Source organism: Rhinolophus sinicus, linkage group LG14, assembly GCF_036562045.2.
Source record: "Rhinolophus sinicus isolate RSC01 linkage group LG14, ASM3656204v1, whole genome shotgun sequence".
Classification (NCBI taxonomy): Eukaryota; Metazoa; Chordata; class Mammalia; order Chiroptera; family Rhinolophidae; genus Rhinolophus; species Rhinolophus sinicus.
In genome coordinates, this window is record NC_133763.1 from 54,534,032 (window position 1) to 54,551,329 (window position 17,298).

General features: G+C 60.2%; 1 protein-coding gene across 2 annotated transcripts; it reads right to left on the reverse strand.

The window, feature by feature from the left end:
• On the reverse strand, positions 1–15,907 carry INSRR (insulin receptor related receptor). 2 transcript variants are annotated; one of them, XM_074318757.1, is made up of 23 exons: positions 15,766–15,907; positions 15,341–15,483; positions 11,839–12,390; positions 10,091–10,394; positions 9,871–10,013; positions 9,476–9,620; positions 8,505–8,719; positions 8,151–8,277; positions 6,627–6,865; positions 6,146–6,313; positions 5,857–6,052; positions 5,657–5,698; positions 5,365–5,585; positions 4,431–4,567; positions 4,185–4,347; positions 3,876–3,981; positions 3,153–3,205; positions 2,762–2,991; positions 2,229–2,339; positions 1,936–2,095; positions 1,547–1,676; positions 1,300–1,434; positions 1–1,061 (listed from the first exon to the last, which is right to left on the reverse strand). In XM_074318757.1, the coding sequence occupies exons 2-23, from the start codon at positions 15,423–15,425 to the stop codon at positions 818–820; spliced, it is 3,906 nt and encodes a 1,301-aa protein (XP_074174858.1). In that variant the 5' UTR covers positions 15,426–15,483; positions 15,766–15,907; the 3' UTR covers positions 1–817. The 2 variants fall into 2 exon arrangements, 1 of the variants encoding a protein (XP_074174858.1); XR_012491684.1 differs by having other exon boundaries at positions 923–1,061; positions 1,300–1,455; positions 1,609–1,676.
• Between the last annotated feature and the right edge of the window lie 1,391 nt (positions 15,908–17,298).

The window sequence follows — 17,298 nt, forward strand, 5'->3', positions numbered from 1 at the left end:
TACAAACACACTTGGGCATTTATTGAGGTTTCCCCCGAGAGGTAGGGCGGGGACCCGTGTGAGGGCAGAGGGAAGCAGGCCTCTTAAAGCCTGGAAAACCCAGGGCGATGGGGAGACTGAGGGGCCCAGACTGGCAGCCGGGGCAACTCACTCCAAGGGATGGGGGGGGGAGGGCGGGTGTGGGGCAGGAAGGATGAGCACCGAGCATAGAGGTGCCTGGGGTGGCAAGAGAGGAGACAGCGGGGGCGCCGACACGGCCAGGCTGGGAAGCTGCTCACATGGCCCTGGGCTGCTCTCCAGCTGGATCTGAGGCAGGGGAGGAGGCGAAACGCAGTGCCAAGGAGGGCAGCCATGTGGGCCCCCATTCCCAGCAGCCCAGACATGGACAGAGACGGTTCCAGGCTGATTCTGCTGCTGCATCTGGTTTCAGGGGTGCTGTGCTGATGGTACCAGAGGTCCACAGGAGACCTGCAGGCTGAGGGTAGGGCTCCCCGGACCCTTCCTCTGGGCACACAGGCTGACAGGGTCTCCCACTCTGAGGGCCAAGAAGTCCTGGCCTTGTCCCCACCCCCTGCTGGGGCCTCACTGACTTCCTGAGGGAGAACTTGACCTTTCTAAGGGAGAACCTGACCTTCCTGAGGGAGAACTTGACCTTCCTGAGGTGAGTCGGCTCAGACCAGCCCCACGTCCCCGGCCCCTGCTCTCTGCCCCAGCCTCGGCCACCCCTGGCCTGTCTGAGCACATGTCACAGCTGCAAAGGTCAGGTCCCTTCCTCTCTGCCCGTGGGAGGCCAATCAGCCAGGGAGTGGGGTGGCCCTCAGTGCCCTGCAGCCCCATTTGGGGGGCTGAGGTCTGAGGAAGCCCCTTCTGGGGTTGGCAGGGAGTCAGGCTCTGCGTCAGGGGGTGGCAGAGAGGCCCGGGTCCCCTGGCACTCAGGGCTGTAGTAGAAGGAGCAGTGACGGAAGGAGGCTGGCAGCCCCTCCCGTATGCTGTCCAGGATGTGGGTGAAGGCTGGCCTCAGGCGTGGGTTCTGCTGCCAGCAGCGGCTCATCAGCTCCTGCCTGTGGGGTGAGGGGTGGGGTCAGAGGGGCCCACAGCCCCACCTCCTGCACCAGAGGGAGGGTTTGTCAGTGTGAGTGGGGCCCAGGGAGTAAACGGGCCAGCGTGTGGTGGGGACTTAGCATTGGGCTGGGACTGGGGTCAGTGCAAATAGAAGCTTTGAGGAGCTGGGCCAGACCCTGGTGCCGCGGCAGGTGTGGGCAGAGCAGGGCTGAGGAAGGGGGAGGTGGGGTGACTCACAGCTGAAGGGGACAGCTCTCGAGCTCCTCCAGGACCCCACCATCCATGACAAACTTGAGCACCTGCTCATTGGAGAGACCCTGGTAGGGCTGTTCAGCCAGGGTCACGATCTCCCAGAGCACCACGCCGAAGGACCTGGAGGACATGCAGGCGGGCCTGAGCCCAGTGCCCTTCATGAGGGAGTGCGCCAGGCCTGTCCCCGGACCCTGCCCCCACATCCCGCGCTGCTGCTCCAGCCAGGCCCCACCAGACATCCGAGTGGGTGGTAAAGATCCCATCTTTGAGGGACTCGGGGGCCATCCAGCGTACAGGCAGCAGCCCTTTCCCGCCCTTGCGGTAGTAGTCCGTCTCATACACGTCTCGAGTCATCCCGAAGTCTGCAAAGTGAGGGGGACAGGCTGTGGGGCCACAGAGCCCCACAGCTGCTCCTGCCCCAGGAGTACCTCTTCAACATTCTCCACCTCCAGAGTCTCCAAGAATCCCATTCAAGCCCCCTCTGCACTTGGACGGGGAATGTGCATCCAGGGTGGGGGCTAGCAGGTAGAGCCAGGGGCCAGGCTGGGGCTCCTGATGCCTAGCTTAGGGGGAGTCGCTTGACTCCTCAGGCTGCCCCCACCCATCTGGCACCCTGTGTACCTCCGATCTTGACGGTGAGGTCCTGGGACACCATGCAGTTTCGGGCCGCCAGGTCTCGGTGCACAAACTTGTTGGCAGCAAGGTAGGCCATGCCATCTGCAATCTCCCCGGCCATCTGGATCATGTCCCCCAGGGCTGGCCTTGGGAGCCCAGGGTTGTTCTAGAGCCAGGAGAGGGGGCTGGCGAAGAAGGAACCTACAGGCAGGATTCCTGCCCTAGGATCACTCCCCACAACCATGCCGCGTCTTCTCTAACTCCCCAGCCTGTGGCCCAGAAGGCTTCCCCGTCCTCACCTCTGCTTCAGGCCGCAAAGATCGGAGATGGCTCTTGAGGTCCCCACGAGTCATTAACTCCATGATGACCAGAGTGGGCTGGCCCTGAGACACCACACCCAGGAGACGTACCTGGACGGACAAAGAGCCTGGTTGCAGGCCCACCCAGCTACCCTTGACTTACCTGGCCAAAACCTTGACTTGTGGTGACCACAACCTGACCCAAATACCAACCGTGAGTGTAACTCTAATCTTGACCTAACAATGACCCTAATCCATGACCTTGATCATATCTGACTGTTATCCCAATCGTTATGATTGGCCCAGTCATGATCTGAATAGTGATTTGGACCCCCAGCCATGACTGACCTTAGCCCTCACCACGATTCTACCATGACCCTACCGTGACCCTGGTTTGACTAGCCCCAGTTAGGATCCAATTAGGATCCTAACCAGTCCCAGCCCTGACCTTGATGGTGCCCTTCTCTCATCCCTCTTACCACATGATCTTCACCCTCATTATGACCCTGACGATGCCACTGCCCCTGTCTTACCACATGGTGACACTTGAACGCCTTCATGACAGAGGCTTCCTTGAGGAACTCAATGCGTTCTCGCGGGCTGGCCAGCTCGTTCACTGTCTTCAGGGCCACGGGCGTGGACTCCTCTCCAGCCTCCAGCCCTTGTGCCAGCCCCTCGTAGACCATCCCAAAAGAGCCCTGGCCCAGTTCCCGGATTATGGAGATCTGCTCCCGAGGCACCTCCCACTCGTCAGGGATGTACACTGAGAGGAGGTGGGGTCACCAGGTAAGGGTACCCCCTACTTCTCCTCCGAAGGGCTTGGGTCCCAGCGAAGGCTGCTGCACAAGGCCTCCTGGGAGGTGTGCCTCTCCTCCCTCCTGTCTCCCTTTTCCTCACCACCTGTCCCCCCACCTCCAGACCTACTGTCAGAGGCGCTGAAGTACTCTGGATTCACAGAAGCATACAGGGTGCTGTTCCTGCAATGGGGGGTGAGGGGTCAGGCTGGAAGGGTCCTCAGGGAGGGAGAAGCAAGGTCAGAAGACAAGGATGAGGGTATTGCAAGAAGGAGGGAGAAACGCCCACACGCCCTGCCCTGATCAGGGGGACCCCCGGGGACACTAAGCACTCCCCAAGCTGGTCTTGGTCTTCGTCCTGGGACCTGGGGTTTGACAGGCTGGGAATTGGAAGCACAGGAGTAGAGGGGCTTCTGCCTCCTCAGCTAGTCCTTAGAACCCAGCTAATCAAAGTGCTACCCCATTTCCCTCTTGTCTTCAGCCCCAGGGGGGCCCTGGCACCAAGCACCCCAGGACACATCCCAAGGTCTCCTGCGTCCCCCCTGCTATGGGAGGGTCAGCTGCATTAGCCCTCAGCTGAGCGTGGTGACGCTGGGCCCAGTGTGCCCAGGCTGAGGGCGTTCCCATGATGTGGGCCTTTCACTGCTAAAATCAGGGAAGTCCCAGGCAAACTGTGACAAGTTGGTCACCCTAACGAGAAGGTACGCTTCCCTTATACTTCCCACCAGGGGTGAGTCACTGCTTCTAAGGAAATCCTTTCTGCCATCTCATCTACCACCTTCTGACTGCACTGACCTTATGCCAAGGGCTCAGGGGGAGAAGGGGGCTGGGAACCAGTGGGACATGTCCTCACCTCTTCTTGCTATAGAAGAAACCGAGGGCAGCAAGAATGATGAGCAACATGAGCCCCACGGGGGTGACAGTGAGAAGGACGTGCAGTCCCCCGGAGTCTTCCTCCTCTGGTGGTCAGAGGACAAGGGCAGTGTGGGGGGGAGCAAAGATGGAGAAGTCAGAGGGCAGAGGACACTTCTCTTTCCGCAGTGGGAGATGTGCGGGGAAAGATGGGCTCAAGGGGCCTGTGGTTTCCACAGTGGGAGATGTGGCTGCGGACCTGGGGGGGGCTGTTTGGGAGGACAGGTCCTGGGACAGAGGCTGTGAGTACCTGGGCCAGGGATGTAGAAAGCGACACTCTCTGTCCAGGAGCCGTTGCCAGCCAGCGAGGTGGCCCGCACTCTGGCAGAGTAGTTTCCAGGGGGCAGCAGGGCCAGGTGGACACCCCCAAACTTGGCATATCGAAGGCGGGACACACACAGCACTGTGGCCTCCTGAGGGCAACACAGAACAGCTGGCTGGGAAGAGGACAGGGGCACAGATTGGGGCTGGGTCAGGGCGCTTCTGGGGTGCCTACCTCTCCCAGGCGGCGGTACTTGATTTCGTACTTGAGGATAAGTCCATTGGGGTCCGATGGCTCAAGCCAGCGCAGAAGGACACTGCTCTTGCTGGCTGCCTCCCAGGCCACCTTCCCTGGGATACCATCAGCCTCTCCTGTGGGAGAGGGCATAAGGCAGCCACCACAAGTACAATCGTGTGCCACACGTGGCGTTTCTGTCAACAACGGACCGCACGTATGATGGTGCTCCCATAAGACTGTCCTGGAGCTGGAAACTTCCTGTCGCCCAGTGACCGTGTACCTGTCCTGACACGTGCCTGGTGACGCTGTGCAGACAGACCTACGCGCTGCCCGTTGTATAAAGTACAGCACACACAGTCATGTACAGCACGTACTACTTGGTAATGAACAAGTGTCACTGGTTTATGTGTTTACTACACTATACTTTTTAATCATTATTTCTACTTATAAAATATGTTTACTGTAAACTGTGCTGTGTTACAGCAGCAGCCTCATGCATCTTGTATTTACCTGTCTTGATTTCATCATTTTCTCTTGTGCTTGGTTTAATCTCATGTTGTTTTGGACAGTGACCTGCTGTACAGGCTTGTAGCTCAAGAGCAATAGGCCACACCACACGCAAGGCCTGGTGTGGAGTAGGTTACACCACCTGGGTGTGTGTGAGGGCCTCTGTGATGTTCACATGATGACCAAATCGCCTAATCACCCATGTCTCTCAGAATGGATCCCTTTCATATTTCCTCTCACCTTCATGTTCACACCCAAGAAAGCTAAACTGGAGGTCTGAAGAAACTCTGAGACTATGGGGCCTGGGAGGGGGGAGCAAAGCGAGGCCCTGGCTTAGCAGGAGGCCCGACTTGCTAGCTGGAGAACTAATTGGGCAGCGTCCTTGGGGTCGGTGGTGGCGGTAGAAGGAGGGCGGCTCGCTTACTGTGGGGCATGGTGCGCGCGAAGACGAACGTGGCGGCGCTGCAGCCCACGGTGTGAGCCGCGTGGTTGCAGGCATGGATGTCAATCCGGTATTCCGTGAAGTGGCGCAGGCCGCTCAACACCGCTCGCTCTCGGGGCACTTTGTCCTCCTGAATCTCGAAATCTGAGCTGTTCTCCCCAAGTCGGAGGGCCCCTGCAGCGCGGCGGTGCCTCCCAGAGTCCCTGGAGAGGGCGTGAGTCAGAGCCATGCCCCCCCCAGCCACACCCCTCAGCCTTGGCCCCGCCCCGCTCACCTTTGAGGGCTCTTATTGATGGACGTCACCTTCCAAGGGGATCTGGGGAGACCAGGGAGGGCCCGGTCACACCTGACCGGACAAGACCCCCACAGCAGCGCTCCACCTCCAAACCCACCCACAACCAGGCCCCGCCCACAAGCCCCACCCTCGCAGCAAAACACGCCCAGCCGGCCCGCCCAGCGCAGGCCCAGCCGCACTTGGGGATCGTGATGGCGTTGTGCAGAAAGTTTTCGAACTTCTTCTGGAACGAGGCCTCTTGCGCCTCCAGCGGTGGCGGGACCTGCCCCGGAGGTGGGTGCTGGCAAGGGCAGCAGCCGGGCTCCATCTCCGCCTCGAGTTCCCCGTCTTCGCGGTCGAAGCGGGGGTCGTTGTTGCTGGTGGGCAGCCGCAGGCCTGGCGCGGCGGCGGGGAGGGAAGTGGTTAGCCTGGCAGCGCCCGCGGCCTGGCGCCCTAACCCCGCGACCCGCGCCTCGTCCCTGCGCGCACCGCGGTGGCAGTAGTCATTGAGGTAGAGGTCGCCGTCCTCCGCCAGACGCTGCCACAGCACCAGGTAGTAGGTGAGGTTCCCGTTGCGCTGGGTCGGTGGCTTCCAGCGCACCAGCAAGTGAGAGGAGGAATTCGACGTGGAGATCACGTCCTGGGGCACCGTGGGCGCTGGGGGTGTGAGTGAAGTACAACTGAGGGGCCGCCCATCCCCCTCTCTGGGCACAAGGAATAGGCGACTGTGAACCTCACCTTCCTCGAACTCAGCATTTTGTGCTTCCCATGTCCCCCAAATGCCCCGAATTGGCTGTTATTCCCCCTGCACTCTCCCACCACAGTCTCCTGAGGGCCCAGGCGAATGACCCCTGTTCTTTCGAGGACTCAGGCGTCTGGCCTCCCAGCCTCTAGGGGCCAGGTGTTCAGTGACCCAGCTTCTTTATTCCTGGTGCCTGGTTCCCCAATTCTCTCTAGGACGCAGGCCTACCTGCAGGCAGGGTTCGGAGGTAGATGATGGGACTCTGGGCTCCTTGGTGGGGGCTGTCCTCAGCAGTGGTCAGCGTGATGGCCCGCACAAACACTGCGTACTGTGTCCAGGGTTTGAGGGGCTCTAGTATCACTCCTGGCTCCTGGTTGCGGCTTAGGGGCAGCTCCACGTCCAGCAGGTTCCAGCTCTGGGTCCCGCAGGCATCGGGACCAACGTGCTCCGTGGTGTTCTGGAATGGGCTGGAGACCCCAGCACTGGGACTGAGGAGCGGCTCAGCCCCACCCCCACTGTCTAGCAGCCCCCCCTCTGAGTCACCCCAAGACTGTCCAGTATGCACGAAGGCATCCAGGAGCAGGCATGGCTCAGCCCTTTGGGGCAGGTGCCATGTGGCATGACACGCTCACTGAGTGGGTCTGCTCAGAGCTGGGATGGAGTCAGGACCCACAGTATGTGCCTGGGAGGGGCACAGTCACAGGTACACTACAAGGCGGTGACGGTAGGGAGCTTCCTGAAGCACCTCTACATTCTCTGCCCTTTGAGTCCAGAGGCAGCTGTACAGTTGTGCAGGAGGTGAGCTGCACAAGGTGGGGGGGCGGCATTTGCATCGCAATCCATGTAAGCGCTCCTGCAAGTGTGGTCCGGGGACCAGGAGTTCAGCATGACCTGGGAGCTCCTTAGAAAGGCAGATTCACATGCCCTCCCCAGGACTGACTCAGAATCTGTGTGTGGGGGGCCAGGAATCCTACTTAACAAACTCTCCAGCTGCCCATGCGAGAGACCTTCACCCAGCACTGACCTAGGAGAGCCCCGGCGTCTGAACGGGCCTCCCACCGCTGACCTCCCTCTCTTCCTCCCAGGCCAGGCCCTGTGCTGGTGAGCAAACAACTGAGACCTCTCAAGTTCATGGGAGATGCTTCCAAGCCAGGTGGCTCCCATCTTCTACCTCCCGGGGAGGGCGAGCACTGCTCACCCTGCCCTCCCAAATCCATCTCTCTCCGCCAAGGATTTCTATTTTTGATCCCGAGCCAGTCCTTCCTGGGGTCTCAGCACTGTCCTTCCTACTTTGATCAGTACACTCTCCAAAGAAGAGGGCAGCCTGTCCTTGGCCGTCCCTGCTCTCTCCCTTCCTCAGGCGTTAATGAAATGCTGGCCAAGCAGCACATAAAACTGCCCAAATTAGCGGGCACTCCCCAGACCGCCGCTGGGGCAGGAGCGTGTGGTCAGCACAGTGAATCGAAGCTTAATTATCCAAGCCTTCCCAGCGGGGCGCCTCCCTGGCTCTCAGAAGTCCTGGCTGCCCTCTCCATTTCACTGGGTGAGGTGAAAATGAGGCACGGAGGGATGAGGAAGGTGAGGGGAGAGAGCCACACGTGGGGCCCTACACGGGAGTGTGTGACTTGGCGATCCTGGCTTCCCGGCTCTCCACAGCCCCGCGGGGCTCCGTTCGCCCTCACCTGCCTGCGGTCGTGATGACCTCGCCCCGTTCTGGCCCCGCCCCGTTCTGGCCCCGCCCCGGGTACTCACGACTCCTTGTAATACACGATGAAACTGAGTAGGTCGCGAGCCTCCAGTGGCTCGTAGCGCTCCCAGCGCAACAAGATGCGGTCGGCCTCGGTCACGTTGGACACGAAGCGCAGGGTGCGAGTCTGGCCTGGGAGGGACGAGGGGTGAACACCTGCTCTCCACCGCGTTGGTAACTCGCTCAAGCAGCCTGCTTCCAAGACCCCACCCTGACCCGTCGGCATCCCACCCCCAACGCGGCCCCCGAAGAGAACTTATCACACTGTCCCCTCCACGCGCCCCCTCCCACCCGGGTGCGTGTCTGGGTATTTCTTGGGGTCGTGTGCTCGCCCCTCGGGGTTGGGGTCTGGGCCTCACAGGCGGCGCGATCTCCGTTGGTGCGGGGGTTGATCTCCGCCTTGTTTTGTCGCCCCCGCGTTCCGGTCACCTCCTCCAAGTGGTAAATGTGCTCCAAGCAGAGGCGTGGGTTGAAGGCGAAGTAGATCTTGCCCACGGGGATGGTGAGCCCGGGGGCCACCCAGGACCCCAGCTGCTGAAGGTTCTGGTTGTCTAACACGTACACAGTGTAGTTCCTGGGGGCAGAGGGGACCTGCTTCACAGAGGAGGTGGGGGCGGGGGTGGGGAGCGGGCGCTGGGGAGGAGGGGCGTTCAGGGGTATTACTAGTGCACACTCACTCCGGGCCACTGACCAGGAGTCACCACACTCTCCGTGTGTCTTTTCCTCATCAGTGAAGTGGGGTCAGCAGTTCTGTCTCTCTCCTTCCCTCATCTTACCTTAATTGCTGAGCATCTGCTATGTGCCAGGCTAAGGAGGCGTGCTGGGGCGGGGCTATGCCTGCCCAGCCGGAGTGTGGGCACCCCTGGCGGTGCATAGCACTGTGCCAGGAGACATGAGAAACCACTTGGCTGGGTAGCGATTTAAAACAGTCTCTTTATTTTGAGAAATCCTGGCCGCATTAAGGGTAGGCCTCGACTGGTAGGTGGTAGGAATGGGTTTCAGACCCAGGCAGTCTAGCTCTGCAGCCCAGATGATAACAGTTATGGCCAAGCTACTGAGTTACACGTGAGTGCAGTTTATATGGCGTCCACTGCATTCCAGCCACCGCCTTAAGTAACAACTTAAGTGATAGTCACAAATCCTCAAACATGTTATGTTCACCCCATTTTTCAGAGGAGAAAAGTGAGAACCAGAGAAGTTAAGTAGCCTACCCAAAGTCACACAGCTAGTGAGTAGCAGAGCTGGTTCCAGAGCCCATGCTCTTCACCACTGTTTTGGGGAGAAGATATGAGAGAGGGAACTGGTCAGAGGCCCGTTTCTGACCCCTTACCCATCCACCATGGCGTCTCCCCGGATTAGTTTGAGGTTCTTGAAAAAGCCCAGGGACACGAGGGCAAAGGAGTGCTTGATTTTGAGGAAGCCAGTGATGGTCTCTACCAGCCCCAGGCTGTGCTGCAGCTCCTGCTCCAGGTTGTCTGGGGATGGGGAGGACAGGGCTGGAGCAGGGGCAGGAAACGTGGTGGGTCCAGAGGGTGCGGGGCTGAAAGGGATCCAGGGAAGGGGGTCCTCAGGCTGGAACCCCAGGGAATGCAAAGTGCTGCTTTAGCTGGGCCACTGTAAGGGGCGTGGCCGGGAGGGAGGGCGTGGCCCCAGGACAAGAGGTGTGGCCCCAGGAGGAGAGGCGTGGCCCCAGGACAAGAGGCGTGGCCGCAGGAGGGTACTCACAACCCTGGCGAAGATTGAGGATGAGGCTTCCCTCCACGTGGGTGCAGCCCACCAGATCTTGTGCCACCTGGACGGAGTCGATGGTTTTGGTGCCCACTTTACACTCTTTGGGGCACAGCCCCTCACACTTGTGGCAGAAGATGCTGGTAGGGGCAATCAGAGGGTGTGGCATGAGTGCTGGACTACTCCAGGGGTGACCCCCCACCCGCCCGACACTCACCTGCTGCCATTGCGGGTGAAGCCCGGAGGGCACTGGGCAAGGCAACTGCCCTGGTGGATGCCAAAGGTGGAGGCGCGGCCAGGCACAGAGTGCAGGCTGGCGCAGCGCTCCGCCGTGACGCAGCGCCAGGACTCGTGCTGGTAGGTGCCCAGAGGGCAGGCCTGGTGGCAGGCGCCCTGGAAGTAGAAGTGGCGGCAGGCGACGCAGGCGCGGGGGTCCTCCGGCAGGCTGCAGCCCCCCAGGCATTCTGCGTGGCAGCACTCGCCCCTCGCTGTGCAGGCCAGCCCGCGTGGACAGGGGCACACTGTGGGTGGGGCTGTGTGAGGCTGTATCCACGCCTCCGTGGTCCTGGCCCCACCCCTTCCTCTTGGGATGAGGCTTGGTCCAAACCCATCCCTCCAATTCAGATGACACTGGTGTACCACTCTTCCTCAGACAGGGGCTCTTGAGGACAAGGCCTGTGGCCCCTCTGTGGCTCCCCATTCAGGACAGAGCAGTGACCTTGTCCATCAGGGCCACAGCTCCCTGGCCTGTTGTCCTGTCTAGGCTGCTGCCCAGACCATCCCTGGGCACGGTGCCAGCCAGTATCCCCTGACAGCTAGTCCCAGGGCAAGGTGGGTCTGCGAGTGCGTGGAAGGAGGGGCTACCACTGGTCACTTCACCCCCCCCCCCCGCCTCGCCACACCTCCTTCCTGTGCAGGGGACAGCCCCAAGCAGCAGTGGGGGGGTTTGGCCCCGGGGCCCAGTGGCCTGGGCACTCTGCACAGTGGCAGCTGGATGTCTGTGGGAGCCTGCATGTGGTGGGGTCAGCCAGGGCGTGTTGACACTGTACACTGAGAGGCCGTGTGGCAGCTGTGTTTACAGCAAACGGCAGTCATGGGGAGGCTGGCCCGCAGGATACAGCAGGGATCTGGTTACTCTCCTGCCCTGACACTGAGCCGGGGTGAGAGGAGCTGGTCTCCAGGAGCTGTGCAGAAAGAGCCCCGGGTTGGGGACCCCAGATCTGCTCCAGGCCGCAGAAAGCTCTTCCTTCCCACCCCCAGAGCTTTCTCTTCCCCTCCTCCCACCACCCTCCTTATTCCGTTCCCCCTTTCTGCTTTCCCTCCCGTTTCTTCTCCATGCACCTAAACTTTCTAAAGAAGATCCCACCTCTCGTATTTGTCCTCACCTGTCCTTCATCTGTCACCTCCTCCTTTCTTCTCTTCAGCTCCCAACCTCCCATGACAATGCTGCCAGCCTACCCTGGGTCACCTGTCCTGTAGCTACTTTTATTGGGAACAGAACGGCCACTACGGCCAGGCACTGCTCTAATGCTTTACAGACTAGCTCATTCCTCCTGAGCATTTCACAGATGAGGAAACTGAGGCACAGATAGGCCAAAAGGACGTAGCCAGCAAGGAGTAGGGCTGAGGTTCGAACCTGGGCCATATACTTAAGCTCCAGCCCATCCTGCTTCTTGTGCTGCTGCCTGTGTCCCCGCCATGGCCGCCTGGTACCTGTGCTTTCCTCTCTCCGTGACTCCCTGACGCCATCCTGTGCCTACGTCTCGACAGTCTCATGCTACACCAGTTGTTTACCTTTTCTGAGCCTGTTTCCTCATCTGCAGAACAAGGGAACCTGCCTCATACGAGGAGTGAGGATTAAAATAAACAGTGGCAGCCAAGTAGAGATCCACAGCCTCCCGTGGGCACCCAGCGTGCCTGGCCCTGCCCCTTGTCCCCCCAGCTGTGTGCTGTGCCAGGGCCCACCTCTCTGGCAGTGGCTGGAGGTCCAGCACCTGTAGTCTGTGTGCCCGCCGAAGGTGGTCCTGGCACAGGGCTCGCCAGTGGCGCCCAGCACGCCAGGGCACACGTCAGCACACTCTTCACCCAGCTTGTTGCCCACGATGTGGTTGGCACCCGGTGACGGCTGCAGCAGGCCCCAGTCAATGGTGGAGAGGTGGCAGAGCTCCTGGTTCTTCTCCACGCGCACAGCCCCACGCAGCACGGCCCCCAGGGCCGGCAGCCCCACGTCCCGCAGGTGTGGCATCTCAAAGATGACCAGCGAGTAGCCCAGGAAGAGGCGGGCGCCGCGGATGACCGCCAGGTTGGGGAAGAGGTCCCGCAGGCTCTCCAGGCCATAGACGCGGAAGAGCAGCAGGTACTCAGTGACTTGAGTGAGGCGTGGGAAGCTGAGGCCGCGGAAGTCCTCACCTGTGGCCGTGAACATCAGCAGGATCTGCAGGTGACCCTCCACCACGCTGCAGTTCTCCAGCCCCCGCAGCTCGGCCACATCTGAGCGGATGTCCAGGCTGGGACACACTGTGGGCACAAGGACAGGCAGCGGTCAGTGCCGCTGCGGCCAAGCACGCCGTCCGCCCTGGCGGCTTTGGAGGGAGCCCAGCTCTGCTGAGGGCTTGGGCTGCCCCTCTCCGGGAGCTTGAGGGGCCTCTCCCAGATGAGCCTCCCAAACCCCTCCCCCCGTACTTGATTCCTGCAGTCCACCCCATCCTGACACCCTGGGGGCTATGTCACCCCCTCCACGCGGTCGTCACCATCCTCTCGGACCTACAGTAGCCCCCCAAATGCTCTCTCCTCTTCCAGCCTGTGCCCCCCTTTGGTCTGTTCTCCACTCTACAGCCAGAGTGAGCTTCTCCAGACACAAGCTGGATCATGTGCCCCCACTGCCCAAAATGCCTCCATGGCCCCCGTGTCACTAATTAAAAACCACGGTCCTTACCACAGCCTGGCAAGCCTTGGCGTCATTCTCTCTCTCTCTCTCTCTCTCTCATCCTCAGCCACACTGACTGATTTACTGGTCCTCAAACAAGCCAGCCACTTCTGCTCTGGGGTCTGCACTTTCTGTTCCCTCAGTTTAGGACACTCTCCCCTCTAAATGGCTCTCTTACCCCCTGAAGTCTTTGCTCCAGAGTTACCTTCCCAAGGAGGCCTTCTCTGACCATCCAATTTCAAATTGTGACACTCCCTAGCCCCTTCCCACTTAATTTTTCTCCATAATTCTTAACATGGCTAATATATCATTTATTTAGTTTGTTTAGTGTAAGCTCCAGAGGGCAGGGGTCTGTGTATCCTTGGTACCTAGTGTCGTGCCCGGCACAAACTTGGCACTCAATAAATATTGAATGAATGAATGAATGATTGAATGAATGAATGAGAGAATTCTGTGACTGGGGAGCAGTAGTCTGAACTTCATATACCCCATTTCTCTCCCAGACCTATGGGAACTCGATGCCTGGTCCCTGCACTTGTTTACTCAAAGGGACATTCCATGGCTCCCGACTGCCAAAAGTTCAAGTTTAAATTTCCCAGCCTGAGATTTGGGGTGTTGTTAAACTGGTCCCCAGTAATATCTCCAGCCTTGGGAGGGTTCCTCACCCTGCTAACACCCTCAGCTCTTGTCCTGCAGGCTTCGGGTCAAGCCCCCCCTTCCCTGACCCTGTGACCCCTTCAGGCTGGGCACCCACACCAGGACACCTGGGCACTGCCAGTGTATTGCTGTCTATGTCCCAGTCACCTCCTCCAAGGAGGGAATTGCCTGAGGGCGGGGCCCTAGTTAGTCAGCTCTGCATCCCCAACTGCCAGTTCAGGGCTGGGAGCCCCAGGCACTCAGGGACCCTGAGTTAAATTGATGGATATCTAGGTTCCAAGTCCACTCCTTTTGGGGGACCCGGGTATGTCTGGCTTCTACAGACCCAGGGCCCCAGCCCTACTTCCCTTTCTCTCCCGGGCACCTAGGACCATTCCCCGAAGTGGGGTGATATCTGCTCCCTCTGCTCGCTTGCTCCCAGGATACCTCCCATGGCTCCCCACTAGGGAAGATGCCGACCCACAATTCACATCCGTCTGGCTGACCTCTCCCGCCCCTCCCCCCTCCCTCCCTCCCTTGCTCTCAGCAGCATCATACGTGTCCCACAGACGCAGGACCATCCCCTGAGGGTTAAGAAGTGGGTGGGCAGGCCCTGCCGGCTCCCTGGGACTCACTTCACACCTCCCTGCTGTCATTCCCTGCCCCTGTGCTTGGCTCTGCCCTGTGAGTGTGTGTCTGAGCACAGGCAGATACACCGCCACACACAAGAGGGAGAGAGAATGAGAAAACACTTGTACCCCTCCAGGCGTGGGCCAATCAGCCTCTGCAAGGCAGATGGGGGGTTCTCAGGCGCTCACGTGCCACTTCCCATCATGCCCCCTGCCTCTCTAGGGCTCCCCTGATGAGACTCATTTGGAAAAACAAGTCTGCGACCTTCTCAGATTAACCCCTGTCTGTCTCGCCTAGGACCTGGCCCTGGGCAGAGCTGCACTGGGAATGGGACATCTGTGTCCCCTGACCAAACACCAACCCGAGGGACGTGCTCCTGTCCTGACAACCGGGCTGCTGGCTGGCATCTTGTGTCAGGCCCTGCACAGCAGTGGAGGAGCAGAGCCCTGTGGGGGAGGGTCTATGCCTTGAAGGCAGTGCCTCTGTGACTAGCACTCTTGGGGGACCCCGTACCCCAACACATTTGCATCATCCCTATCTCGGTAGGAAGAGGAGACTGGAGGCCCCCAGTCTGAGGACATCAGGGGACCGTCTCAGGCAGGCACACAGCACTGGACTCCTGAGCCCCCCTCAGTCCGGAAGGGAAGGGTAGGATTGGGGAAGGAGACATTTCTTAATCCTTCCCCTTTTGAATCTTCCACCCTCAGCTTTTTTCCCTCTCCCAGCCAAGCCCCCAGCACCCTCGTGAGGGCCACTGAATCCACATGGTTCCCCCCTCTGCCCTCAGCCCTACACATGGGAATTGTCTAGCCTGGGGCATGAGAGAAAAGCAGCCCCCACGCCAGTGAATGGGCCCTGGAGGCAGGAGCTCAGGACCTCAGTCCAGCTTTACCTCTCAATTTTCTGAGCCTCAGTCTCCTGTCTGCACAATGGGTTCAGTTACTTAAAGCGCCCAGTTTTCAGCTACCTGTCCTATCCCATTGCTGCCCTCTTCCCACTCAAGGGCCCTGCAAATGACTGCTCAGATTCTCTCCCCTCATTTTGGTTAGCATCCCAGTTTCACCAGTGGGAATGGAGGGCATCTATTTGTCCCTGTTTCAAGGTCCTTCTCACCTCCCAGGGAACTGAGAGGAAAACACCCTCATGTGGGGAGCTAAGCGCTCTTTCTGGGGAAGTCCTTCACACTGCAATAGCTCTGTCCTGGCTGGAAGCTCAGTTTGGCTTCCCGGCTGGCAGGGAGGGGGATGCGACTCCAGGAGAGTGCCGGGGACTCACCCTCCAGTGTGTCCAGGCCAAGTCCCAGGGACAGGAGGACCACAAGCAGGCATGCCACCCACGGCCACAGACTGGGCACTGCCATTGCCCCAGTGCTGGCTCTCCTCCAGATGGCTCCGGGGAGCAGAACGGTCTAACTGGCCCTAAGAGATACAGAGACACCGGCTTCAGAGGAGAGGGGGAGGGTAGGGACCGAGCTACAAGGAATCCCACACATAGGTGGCAGGAGACAGAAAAAAGGAGTGACAGCCACAGAGACAGACAGTGACAAGCAGCTGGAGACAAAAAGATGAGGAAAGAGATGCAGAGAGCAACAGGGAAAGACTAGAGAGGACCCCAGGGGGAGAAAGTCACACCGGGTGCAGAGCAAAAGGCGTCCAAGAGGCCGGCCAGCCCCAAGGGCAGAGAGAAGCCAGGGAGCTTGCCGTGCCAAGGAGAGTAGCGGGGGTCCCGGGGCGCGCTGGAGAGTCTCCCCGGATCCCTGGGGGCACGCTCGGCTCCCAAGCCCGCTGGCCGCGCAGGCTGTGAGTCTTCGGGGAGCGTGCAGGGGCCTCGCCCTGCTCCCGCCCTCCCCGCCCCCAGCCCAAACGGATTGGTTTGCTGGGACCTCTCGGCTCTCTCCGCCCCTCCCGCTAAACCAAAATATTTAGCCTGACAACTGAGGGGGAACAGGTCTGTTGGGGAAATAAGGCCAAAATGCAGGGGGGTGATAGACCAAGAACTGAGCTCCCCTGCCCCCGCCCTGCAGACTTCTCCCAGGCAGGGCTGTACAGCCAGAAGCGCAGCGGGCTGTCGGGTCCCCTGGGGAGGGGTGGTTCTAGGTTCTGCCACTGGTGCCTTGACACCTGCGGGGTAACTTCTGGCAGCCTTGACCGGCAGAGCGAGCTTGTTGAAACCTGGCGGGAACGTGACTTTTCTGTCCTGAATATTCAAGCTCGTGGCCTCTCGGAGCCCAGGAGGCCGCCACTCCCGTCCCAGCCAAGTCCCTTGGTTCTGACCAATATTCCTTTGGAGAGGGCCATCTCCCTGTGGGGACCCACCTCTGTCCGGTCACCTTCCTGAATTCAGGCTTCTCGGTTGGCCTGGTCTGTCTGTCCGTCCCTGCCTCAGGGAATTGGAGCACATCTGTGCTGGGCCTGGCGGAGAGGAGAGCAGCACGCGGCTCTCTCCGTGGGGCCCTTGTTTGCCCCCCTTTCCTGAGTCCTTCCTTCAGGGCCTCTCTTCCTCCCCATCTCCCCGGCTTGACACAGTCGGGCCGCTGCAGCCACAAAGGCCCGCGGGCTGTCAGGGGCTGGGCCCTATCCTGTGGCGCCCTGGGTGCTGGGGATCCCGGGGCTTTCCGGGTGCGCAGCCTCCTAGAACCGACCGGTCCCAGCTCCACCCGCCGGCCGCTCCCGCATCCAAGGAGCTAAGAGAAGACCTATTAATTTCTCCGCGCAGAAATCGATGCTCTTGTCAGGGCGGCGATCGATGCCCGCCCGGCCCGGCTTGGCCCTCCCCGGCCAGGGGGCCAGTGCTGGCCGGCCGGGTTCGGGGGCTGATGATGGGTAGCGAGGCGCAGCGCAGTGGGCGCTGCAGGCCGCGCCCCCACCCACCCGACCCCAGCCGAGCTCGCACCTTTGCTCGCGGGCTTCTGGCGCCACCCTGTGGTCTCTCCTGGAAGTCGGCGTGTCAGCTTCCCGGTCGCCCCTCTCCAGCTCTGGGAGACACCTTCCTTCTCTGCCTCTTCTGAGTTTTCCTTCCCCAGGTCCTGCGTTTGGTTTTTTTTAGGTCTCTTCCCTTTTCTTTCTAGGGTTTTGAGAGTGTTACACCTAATTTATCCAAGTGACACTGCACAGTCGCTCCGGCACGCGCGCCCTGAGGAGGGAGATCGGAAGCCGGGGGCTGGCTGGGGTGACCTGGACCGCAACCTTTCCCGGCTCCGTCACCTCCCCTCCCCCCTAAATGCAGCTGCTTTA

Coding starts and splice junctions, on each gene's coding strand:
- INSRR (XM_074318757.1), bottom strand. CDS start 15,425: ATGGCAGTGCCCAGTCTGTGGCCGTGGGTGGCATGCCTGCTTGTGGTC. Junction 2,096..2,228: donor CTTTGCGGCCTGAAGCAGAG/GTGAGGACGGGG, acceptor TCCTGGCTCTAG/AACAACCCTGGGCTCCCAAG. Junction 1,062..1,299: donor GAGAGCTGTCCCCTTCAGCT/GTGAGTCACCCC, acceptor CTCACCCCACAG/GCAGGAGCTGATGAGCCGCT.